Below are 11,925 nucleotides of genomic sequence, written 5' to 3'. Positions count from 1 at the left end.
CCTTTCTGGAATACATAGCAGATCAGGAGTATCTACCAATTCCTATAACTAGGACATGCTTTCCTTTGCAGTGGGGCTGCCTCTTCTTGGACTTTTTTTAACCTTCACCTTACCTTTTTTACCAGTACCACTGGCAGAAGCCTTTTTGGCTTTGGGTTTCTTCTCTTTAGTGTCTGTCTTCTCAGTTTTCACCTGCCATCTTGCAAGATGGGAAGGAGAACTGTTTCCCCATTTGACAGATTTGACTCCAGGAAGAAAAAAAAAAGAACAAGAACAGGAAGAAATGAATAATTTAAAGCTAAATCATTTTCTTTTTCTTTTCTTTCTTTCTTTCTTTCTTTCTTTCTTTCTTTTTTTTTTTTTTTTTTTTTTTTTAGGGAAGGGTCTATAGGGCATTCAGGGTCTCACTACTAGATGGCACTCGTAGTGATCTGCCTATTTACAGTCTCCCAGGAGCTAGGATTACAGGTAAACATCACCACGCCAGCTCAATTGCCATCTCAGCACACCCTGGCAGGCACAGCAGGCCTGGGGATTGCAATCATTTTCTTTTGTTTATGACCTTTGGCTTTATTTAACTTGGTAGCAACAACAACAATAATAGTAATAATGAAATCACTCCATTTTCAGTTGCTGTATAAAGCTATAGAAAACAGCTGTTTGTTTGATTCTTAGAAAAGTCACAAACAGCAATTGCCTATACAAGGAGGCTGGACCTGAAATCCATATGTAATGCCTCTGTCAGCAAAGACTTAGTAGAAGGAGGTTTATAATAAATATTCACATCTGCTGCTTTGGACACTCTAATCCATCCTAAGGATCTTTGCTGTGTCAGGCTTTGTTCTAGATGAAGAAACCCAGCAGTTATAAGGTTTGCAAATAGACCATATTTATCATGGTTAGCTTTACTTTTAAAACTTTTCTGTTTTAGAGATACTCATGATTTGGGGTAAAATTTGTGATTAAATATTTTACTGTGACTTTTATAATGATACCATTATCTAAATCTTTTTTAATATTTTTTGAGAAACAAATAGCAATGAGACCTTTTTACAACCGATTACTAGAACATTTTCAATAATTAATAAATTGCATATTGTTGTGTTTATTCATTGTACAAGATGCAGACCTGATATCCTGTCTCAAACACTATTAGAACAAACCTCTCCATTGAATTAAGGGAATGGAGCTGTATATCAACCCTATTTTTGAGTATGCAGATACAAAATGGTTGTTTAGTTGTATCCCCCTTTTTTGGTTGTTTTGTCAGAGAAGGGCATTCAATTGTCATTTAAATACTGTAGGTACAAGAATTCAGCAAAATATTCCAATATAGTCCAATAGTCCATAACAGTAGTGGGTTTTCCATAAGACTGTCAATGTCCGAAGTTGTTGACTTGAGCATTTTATAGCTCATCATATTAATATAGCTTTACTTTTTATACTTCATTTTCATACTTTTCTGCTGGATGGTTAAGACCAAGAAAGAGCGAGACCTATATAACAAGAAATGTAACTTTTTTATCTAATAAATTCAATCAAATCCCCTCAGGATTTGACCTGAAACCCTGTACCTCAATTTGTACGTTCTTTGTCAGTGTCAGCCATATGGATGAGTCACGGCCATTGCTTAACCAATTTTTTCTCTAAGAAAGCTTGAGAGAACATTTTCTCTCCATGTGACTCTCCTTAGGCACACTCTACATCATTGATCACTTTCCTCTGTGGCACCAAAATCTTGATCAGAAAATTTGGGACACAATTGAGTTACAGAACATGTTCTCCTATTTCCTGAGTCCTTACTGACCTTGAAAGGCTAGGACCAGAATGTTGGCTGTCCTTGCAGCCTTTCTTTTTCTTTAATTTTTGGTCTGCAAACTTAAGTTGTTAACCATCCAGAAGAGAAGCTTAATAATATTGTTACCCTATAACATAGGCAGTTGAGTTTAACCTCACTATCTGTCTGAATATCAAACACCTTAGACATAACAAGGAACAGGTATTTTCCATCAAGTATTGACATGTTAAACTTCGGGTCCCTCCATCAAATTCCTATTATGAAATGGAAATGTCTTATTTTCCATGATGGATCACATGTCCAATGTACTTAGGAAGACATCATTGATAATAGTGCTGCATCAGCTGTGAAATGCATAATGGCTAAAACCCAGGCTATGGACTTAAAGTGGTCATGATTAAAGTTTAGCTTCTTCTACATATAAGTTGTCATTGGGATCAAGTTAGGAAGATTAAATAGTCTTCCCAAAACTCTGTTTCTTCACCTACACTGTGGAATTAATACTGTTTTCCTGACCTTTAGATTTTGTTCAGAAATTTATGAAATCATTCATATCAGCTATTAAGTATAATATCTAGTACAACTGAAAGAGTTTAATAAATGTTAAACTGTGTGATAATATCCCTTCTAAATATGATTATATAATCCAATGACAACATTAATATTACAGTTACTTGCCCTAAGTACTGATTTTATATAAGCATTCAATTGGTTTTGTCTCTAAGTCCTGTGATAGTTTATTACTAGACTTTTTAAATAAAATTTGTGAATTAAATTGGAGTTTTAATTTTTTTTTCTCTTTGAATAAATGATTCACTAAAATAGTAGAGGATATGAAAATTATGAGAACACCCTGCACTATATTTAGCTATCTTATGTAACAAAAACTTAGTTTAATTTTGAATTCTAAGGTAGAATTTAAAAACCCACACCATTCCAGGAGTGACGTTGCATGTCTGTAATCCCAGCATGTGGGAACCTGCATCAGGATATTTGCCATGAGCTTGAGGCTGGACTGGGCTACATAGTTAGTTCAAGGCCAGCCAGAACAACAGAGCATGACTCTGCCTCAAAAATAAAAAAAAGGGAACATATTGAAATAGAGATATTTTATTTTTGCAACTTCAAAGAAAATTTGACTTCATGAATATTATCATTTTATTGGAAGTTTGTATATTATTAGAATTTAAAACATTACCATAATTATGATAAACAAGTTTAAAGAATGCAAAATATAAATTCTATATGATTTATATCTATACAGATTTTGTCATAAATGAATCTTAAAAACTGTGCCTATGACACTTTTTGTATATTAATTTGAAGAAGGAATTTCCTTTCTTTGATCAAATTCATCTTCTCAAAGTGATTTATAAATCATAAATATAGATACAATAGCAAGGTATTTGATGACTTCTACCTAGAGAGAATGTAGAAATTAGATTTTATCTTACCACTCTAAAATTTAGTAATTTAATATATGAAGTGTGTTGATTTTGACTTAAATTATTTTTGTGATAGCTAACATAAAATGAGAATATTGGATCACAAGTGAAATTAATGTTATACTGCTTTATAAGTAATGCTTGAATTAAACTTTGATTTTGATATTCTCTCTCTCTCTCTCTCTCTCTCTCTCTCTCTCTCTCTCTCTCTTTCCCTCCCTCCCCCCCAGGTCGAGTTTTAGCTCAGGCGAGTGCTACTGGGGTGATTCATTTGCTAGATCTTAAATCGGGGAAGATTCACGCCTTGTTGGGCCACCAGAGCGAGGCACACACGGTCGTGTTTTCTCACGATGGAGAGAGTCTGTTCTCCGGAGGCGCTGACGGCACAATTAGAACGTGGTCTTGACTGCCAGTCACTGCATATCCCACTGCGGAGGGCATTCCCTTTAAATACTCCATGTAGTTCCAAACCAGATAATAATTGGTTAAACAGGCCAGTTAAACATTTACAGTTTGCTTTAAGAACGTGCTTAGGGCATACATTTCAATGTTCACAGTGTTTCCAATAAAAATATATATAATAACTTTTTGCCTTTTATTTGTGTCTGGGTCTTTTTCTCATTTTTTATATTTAGAATTTAGAGACAGCATCTTCGCTAGAGGTTTGGAAGAAACAGCTTTACAATGACGCCTAATGACAGAATAGATGAATTACAGGAGATTGATTTTTAATGTTGGAGAACAAACTGCAGGAAAACGCGGCTACTTTTTTTTCTTCTTTGAATTAAATCCAACCTGCAGGAGACCCGAAGTTTAATCATGTAGCGGAGAGAAAGTCTTCCTGCAACCAAAGGGTCAAACAGAATCGGCGAGCATACATCTTCACAGGTTCTTTGACAATGATAATGCTTTATCTATCAATAATAATCAAGGACTGCAGATGGCTTAAATCTAAATCCAAGTCTCTTCCGGAACTTTCATCTCCGCAGCCCATCCAAGAATGCGTTAGGTATAATTACAATTTTTTAAATTTCTGATTGTAATTTCAATGCAAATAAGTGTCTCTCGCGCAGAATGCTTTCTCCCTTATAAAGCACGCATCTGCTGTGTAACGCGCGACTGTCTGGAGAACGCTCTAGCCTGGTCTAAAGAAGCAGTGAGGGGATTTCAATCCGGCTGGGCTCTGGAGCCAGTTGTTGGCGCTGTCCGTGGTGCTGAGGAATTCCCGGCTGCCGGCAGAATGAGCTCCACATCAGCAGTCTCCAAACTGCTCTCACTGATGCAGAATCCCAGCTAAAGTTGCTCCTCTCCTTCATCTCCACAGTTAGCATTTTCTCGTGTGTGAGAAGGGATTCAAGCAACATACCGTGGATGATGCTGATGGTATTGCCGGCGGAGCGGGCGTTAGGCTTCCGTGGGTTGTTGCTGTTTGTGATCCTCCGATGCTAGCCAAATCACCTCTACTGCCGTAGCAAACACCGTGTAAGTGAACTCATGTGTGGAGGAGGTGTAATCAGCCAGGAAATTTCATAGAAGGAGCTACAAAAATTCTAAAATAAGTTCAACATGATTCTGCTACTGGGGTCTGGATTTCTACAGGACCAAAATTGCTTCTTGCGTTGAATTTTGAAGACAGGTCCAAAGCATATTTCTTATGTGTGTCTGCTGTGTTTCTGTCTGGAAGGGTGGGAGACTGCTTCTTCCCTATGGTTTGAAATGGGAGGTAAAGAGAATGGATTGCCTTTAATTCATGCCTGAAAATGTATTCTTTGGTTGATTAAAGAGAAGCTGCTTTTCTAAAACATACCTGACCTTTTAGTTCATATTGGTCTGTGACCCCACCACCACCACCACCATTAACCTCCAGAGTGATAAGGTAAGTGTATCTTTTCATATGAGTTATGTTTGTTGTCTCAAAGAAATAGATGCAGTCATTTAAAATCATATGTAGTAATATGGGGAGGGGGGAAAGTTTAGCTGGGAAGTCAGCTTCAGTTCATCAGTGCTAAAAATCTTACTGTAACATATAATTTGATTTCTATATATTTTCTAAAATAGTGTCTAAAATTTCAATACAGAAGCACAGCCATGCAGAAAGCTTTATTAATAATACTCTAAGAACTTTATTACATTAAAAAGAAATTTTTGTTTTCTTTATGTGAACTTTAAAATGTATTTTGTGTAATAAAAGCATGCTTAATATTTATATAAAGTGGATATAACACCCCTATTTTTACCTTTAAGTTTACCTTTATCATAATCTACATATTAATGCCTACCTGTGGCTCACAAAGAGATCATTTTCTGTCTGTGTCCTCTGAAGCAGAGTCATATGTGCATTTTATATGGCTTATCTTGCATGCACTGACAAATACTACTGGAATACTATAGCGAGGCACAGTGGCTTCCTTTCCTTCCACGATAAACTTTCTAAATATGTGAGAGGTGTGAAATTGCTTACTTTATTACTAAAATATGTTTGTTTTTTCAGAAGCTTCTATTATGTTTATGGCCTCTCTAGTAATTTAGGAGGAAAAAATGCTTTGACAAAGGGAGCTTCCAGCTTCTCAAGTAGAATTATAGGCTTACATTTTCTTGTTCTGTCATGACTCATTATTTTTAACATATTTTAAGAGAAATCCATCTACTTTATCATTACCTACTCAAAAGGACTTCTAATAGCAGAAAATCACAGAGGAATTCTAATATCAGACTTCTCTGAAAAGAGACATGAATATACTACCATCCATTTTACTATTACTAGAATTAGCATAACTTCAAATACAAGTACAATGTAATAGTTCATGAAGTTTTCTAACGGCATCTTCATCTTCTCTAAAGTAATCTTCTCTGTATGTCAGACTAAAATATGAGTTTATCACTGCTTTCAGTATAATATGAAAATTAACCAATGGGTGACATTTACATATCTGAAAATATCCTAGGTACAATTTTAATGATATTAGCATCAAGTTGATACATTTGCACAGATAAATGAAGTAATTTGCAACTCTTTTTTCTTATCCACTACTCCTGAAGTCACAGTTTCCCTGGAGCCTTTGTGTGGCTTACTCTAAACATTTAAATAAGAGACCACTAGTAACATTGCATACTAAGTACTAATAACATGTGAAGTTACAGGGATCAATGTAATCCAACTAATTAAGGCATGTTTTCTGTGAATGGCAATGCTTTTTCACTGTCTTAAGGAACTTCCTCAAATAGTTTTAAGATGATAGGTTTGTACAAATTGCCTAAAGAATGATGATCTTTTTGATATGTCAAAATAATTATGTTATCAAACATAATTTTGGTATTTATATTATATGGAAGCAATTAGTTCAAATAACAATACATGAACATTGGATTCAAGTTGCTATAAAAAATTCATAGATATATCCTTCCTGCCCACTAGGAGCTTACCTACTGAGTAAAATGAAGATGTGGACAACAAGAAAAATTAATGATTTTTGACAAATTCTTTTAAATACATGGAATTATTTTATATTATTTTAAATCTTGCTTCTTTTCTTCATGATGGCATATCTATGCACTTTATCATTTTTATGTTCCAAACTTTAGATCCTTGTTGACAGAAACAAGTCATTGATGTTGAGATCATTGTTTCTCTCCAAATATAGGTATAAATAAGTAGGAAATATTTTATGCTGGCTCCTCTCAGCTAGAACTTACAGTGAAATATTGATTTATTCCCTTTTCTGGAGCTGATTTTTTTCTCAGATCTCTTGAACTTTGATACAAATTATGATAAAATGTAAACATTCCTCACTATTGTACTTTAAAGAAAAATAGAGGATATTAATCCAAATATTAATGAGCTGTCATTAGCTACTTGTAATCATCTTTTTAGACTGAGTAAAATAACTTCTTAGAATTTAGACAAACTCAGATCTTTCAAGTTCAAAATATAAAGCTGGAAGTTCTTATGTAAAATGACTCCATTATAGAGTTTGTTCATTTTGGACAAAATTTTAATGCATATACAGTCAAGAACCCATTTTCCAAATATCATAATAAAGTGTAGATAGTTGCATGAATTTAGTCCATTTACTGTCTTAGTAGCTTCCAAATTGAACCCATGTAATTTAACAGCCTGGGTTTAAATGAATCTCTATTCTCTTTGTATATGTCAAATTGTTTCTTTAAATATTTGTTTTCAGCCTACCCTTCTTGTATTCCCATGGAAGGAGCTGAATATATTTAATATTAGGAGCACATCCAGAAGCCTTTGAGGAGGGGGATGGCTCTTCATATTCATGAAGCTTGCATACTTCTTTTGGTCATCCCTGGATTGGTCTCCTCTGCCGCCATCAGTCATGAAGACTATCCTGCTGATGAAGGTGACCAGACCTCCAGTAATGACAATCTGATCTTTGATGACTATCGAGGGAAAGGGTGTGTGGATGACAGCGGCTTTGTATACAAGTTGGGAGAACGGTTTTTCCCTGGGCATTCCAACTGTCCCTGTGTCTGTGCTCTAGATGGACCTGTTTGTGACCAGCCAGAATGCCCCAAAATTCACCCGAAGTGTACTAAAGTGGAACACAACGGATGCTGTCCTGAGTGCAAAGAAGTGAAAAACTTTTGTGAATATCATGGGAAAAATTACAAAATCTTGGAGGAATTTAAGGTATGAGTTACCCTCCATATTTATTGAATATTAACTTTTCATGTCACATGCTTAGATATTGCTACATTAAAGTCAAAGTTGGAAATTTATTTTTAACACTTCTCTTCAATTTGTAATATTGTCCTGGTTAGTGTAAGTAGTACCATGGTTGTTACATGGTAGTTTGTTAGTTAGTATTTATACAGCTTCACAGTAACTTTTCCTTCAGAAATACTTTGCACATTCTTAAATTAATGTGTTTCATTTTTTGCTCCTAAATATTTCTTTGGTGGTAGTATAAAGTATTTGTAGTGGGAAACATTTTTGTTTTTAGTTACATGTCTATTAAATTAGTTTTCAAATTTTGTTAGTTTTGCTGTGTTTGAGGTTGTTAGACTGTATTTGGAGCCATTTAAGTACAGTTTTAGAGTACTTGTTTAGTGTATAAAAATATAAGTACTATAGAGTCACTGTGATCTTCACAGCAAGAGACAGAACTGGGCCTCATTTTAGGATAGAGTCCACACCTACTCTGCCTGTCTGGCTCTATGTGCAGATGACTGCACAAAGAACTGAAGTTTTATCAAATTCTCTTAAAGGAGACTAATTTTTTCCAACTTATGTGCTATTCCTTAGTTTTTTAATTCTGTCTTTATTTTCAAGTAACTTGGAATTCATTTTATCTGTTCTTGTATTCCCTTCTCTCCAATGGCTACTTTAATTTACAATGACCTACAAACCAGATATGAATCCTGAGGGCATGAGTTAATCCATCAAAATATCCTCTTTAATTGTGATGGCAGTGAGGGCCTGGGAGAATCTGTCATGCTGATAGCTTGATAGAAAAGGGTTTTATTTCATTTGACTAAGTTCTAGGACAAGGTACTCAGAACCATATAAATAAAAAGGAAATGTAGCTAATTTTGGTATGACTCTCATCCTTAATAGAAGAATGCCAGTGATTATTACAGTAATTCAACTTTTCTTTCCACAAGAGTCAAATAGTACCAGATGTCTATAGATGGAAAAAAGGTCTTAACTGGTCATCATTAGAGTTCTCTGTGTACTGAGATTTTATTGCATTCAGTTCATTCTGACTATGAGTTCAAACCAGTTCTGATTCATTCAGGAATATCTCTTCATTTTAAATAGATTCCTTAGAACATAAGGGAAACTTGAACTATGTTTATGGCATCAACTTTCTTAGATACAAATGTTATTCTAGACTTTTATCTTTATGTACTATAAAATTTTGTTGCATAACATTAAGAATTAAAAAGTTAGAGGGGTGAGTACCATTATCATTATTGCTATAATGTAGTAGTTAAGAGAATACTATTATGGTTTTACTAATAACTTTATGATCCCTAAAATACTTGATATGATTTATATTACCTAATTTTACTTTGTTGAGTACCTGCATTCACTTTTTTTTTTTTTTTTTTTTTTGCATTCACTTTCATATTACTTTCTGGTTAATGAAAATAAATCTAGGTACTCAACACATCGTGGTTTGTAAAACCATGTCTACAATTTGTGTCAATCTTTTTACTAATATGCATAATATAAACAGAGTAGAATGCAAGAAAGGTATTGTGGAAAGATGATGTCTTAGTTATTTTCTCTTGTTGCTAGGACAAAATACCCTACACCCTGTCCTGACTGCAAAATTAAGGAAGGAAAGTTTGTTTAGCTCACAGTTAGTGAAGTTTTCAGTCCACTCTCAGATGGCTCCAAAGCATACTGGCACATGGCAGAGAGCAGCAGTTAATGGCAGTGGAAAACAGCAAAACAGCAAGAGCAAAAGGGAGGAGTAGCAGCAACAATGGCAACAGAAAGCTAGTCTGCTCCCTTTATGTTGCATTCAGGCTACCCAGATTCATATTACTTAGTAATCGATATTTAATAAAGAAAAATTTTCTGATTGTATGAACTTGGTTAACTCAATTCTAGAAATGATAATAGTTTTCCTCCTACTCAGTAGATTTAATTCATTCCAAGAATAATGATTATGTTGCTACGTCAAACACTATAAAGATATACATGAACAAAAAGTTGGTAATCCCTGCTGTTCTACGCAACATATCCCTACTATAATCTAACCTATTGATATACACAGATTTTCAACCTGACTCTGTGGCATGAGACTTTAAAACATGTAAAATAGGACAAAATATAAATACCAGTTTAGAGAAAAGTTTAGTCATAAAGAACATTCACAATTACTAGGACAAACTGAAGAACTAAGACTGAGAAAGTTTAAATAGCTTATCAGAAATTATCGAGTTTTGAACCCATTCCTAAATGCTACATTTTCTACTTTAAAAAAGTGTGTTTAACTTCTCAAAGCAGTTTGGCTGCAAGATCAGATTCACTAAGATTCAAATCCCAAATTTGTCACTGGGCTATAATATTTTGGATGGAGCTATAGTAGTACTGATGATGGCTTAGCCCAAATACGATTCAGGTTTTTGGGGAGCAGGTGTTAAAAATAAATAATGAATGGCAAGTTATGTGAAATTAGTAACATTGTGACAACTGACACATGAGACATTGAATAAATGATGGATGGCCCTGGTCTCCACTGAAATCATCCAGAATTTACTGTATGTTCTAAATTCTTCTATGGTTGGTCCTATATTTTGTATTGGAAGCTAAATTTAAAAGCCTTTTAAAAGAAATGATTCTAGTATCTTAAAAATGCTTTGCTTGTTCATACAAACTATGTAGCTCTGAATAAATGTTAGCCATGGTGTTGGTTCTTTTGCCTCTCAACTTGTAGTGAAAAAGTAACCAAATTTTAAAAAGCTATGATATTTTCACATAAAAATTTTGATACATTTTTTAAAAATGAATTTAGTACAGGGTCTACAGGGTCTCACTACACTACATGGATCACACTCAGACTCATACTGATCCTCCTATGTTCAGCCTCCCTAGTGCTGGGATTTCAGGCGTACTCCACCACACCTAATCTCAGTCACTATCTCAGTGCACCCCGTGGGTAAGGCTGGCACAGCACACTGATAATTGAACCCTGGGGCACCCGTGCCTGCCTAAGCAGGCACTTTAGTCCACTGAGCTATCTGGCCAACCCTGATAAGTTTTTAAAGAGGTTGTAATGGGAGACTTTTTCACTGACATTTACCTAATAAACATTTATTGTAATACTTATTCTACAAGATACTGCAGATATAATTAGATAGTAGGATTTTAAACATCAAACTATCTGCTCACAAGGAAGGCATGATTGGTATAAAAAGAATAACAAAAAAAAAGAGCATTCAAAAGTTAAGTAAATGACTAACTGGGTGTGCTGACACAGGCCTGCAATTCCATCACTTGGGAGGCTGAGGCAGGATGATTGCAGTGAGTTCAAGCTCAGTCTGAACTATATAGACAGACCCTGTCTCAAAAAAAAAGCCAAAGAAACAAAAAATTATGTAAATGACTACAAAGTCCTCATGTAATTTTCAAGGGATTGTAGTGTTCGAAGCCTATTAACATGGTAAGAAGCATAGTCAAGGGAACTTTTGTCCTTTTGATGGACAGAGTTAAGCCTGTCCTTTAATAAGTAATTAAATTTAATCTGGCAAGATTGAAATTCCAGAGATAGGATACAATGGTGCACTTTGGTAATCCTAACATTTGGGAGGCTGAGGCAGGCTGACCTCAGCCAGGGAGGAGTTTGAGGGTAGCCTGGACTACATAGCAAGACCCTGTCTCAAAATAATAAATAAATAAATAAATAAATAATAAGTAAATAATAAAATTCCTAAGAGGCAAGTGCTGGAGCCAAGGCAGAGATGAGGATGGATGAAGTCAGTAAAGAGAAGAGGGCATTTGATATGGCAAACATAAGTCTGACTAAAATGCCACTTAAACAATAGAGAGGTAAGCTTGGATGTGTGTGGATGGACATGGGATGGGAAAAACTAGACTACTGCACCAACATACTTCACATTATATTTAATTTATATTACTTCCTAAAAAATAACAGGGAATAAAATACTGGTTGGTGTGCTTGGAGATGACTGAAATAGGATTTTTTT

At 34.9% G+C, this 11,925-nt stretch overlaps 2 protein-coding genes across 4 annotated transcripts in view; both read left to right on the top strand.

Moving 5' to 3' along the window:
• Spag16 (sperm associated antigen 16) overlaps positions 1-3,649 on the top strand; it is a 1,217,230-nt gene extending 1,213,581 nt beyond the window's left edge. The window contains exon 15 of the mRNA XM_004626710.2: positions 3,474-3,649. Coding sequence (XP_004626767.1) covers positions 3,474-3,649 — 176 coding nt within the window. The remainder of the gene's footprint in view (positions 1-3,473) is intronic.
• A 952-nt stretch (positions 3,650-4,601) lies between these two features.
• Positions 4,602-11,925, top strand: part of Vwc2l (von Willebrand factor C domain containing protein 2 like) — a 167,811-nt gene continuing 160,487 nt past the window's right edge. For 2 of the 3 annotated variants that reach the window (XM_004626597.1, XM_023710127.1), the window contains exons 1-2: positions 5,065-5,119; positions 7,425-7,894. In XM_004626597.1, coding sequence (XP_004626654.1) covers positions 7,505-7,894 — 390 coding nt within the window. In that variant the 5' untranslated portion in view covers positions 5,065-5,119; positions 7,425-7,504. Of the gene's footprint in view, positions 4,726-4,927; positions 5,120-7,424; positions 7,895-11,925 lie in introns of those variants that run through there. The other variant, XM_004626598.1, reaches the window with a different exon arrangement.

The sequence above is a fragment of the Octodon degus genome, unplaced genomic scaffold (genome assembly GCF_000260255.1).
Source record: "Octodon degus isolate 3935 unplaced genomic scaffold, OctDeg1.0 scaffold00016, whole genome shotgun sequence".
NCBI lineage: Eukaryota > Metazoa > Chordata > Mammalia > Rodentia > Octodontidae > Octodon > Octodon degus.
Note: the sequence above shows the minus strand (reverse complement) of the source record. Positions and strands in the feature narration are given on the sequence as shown.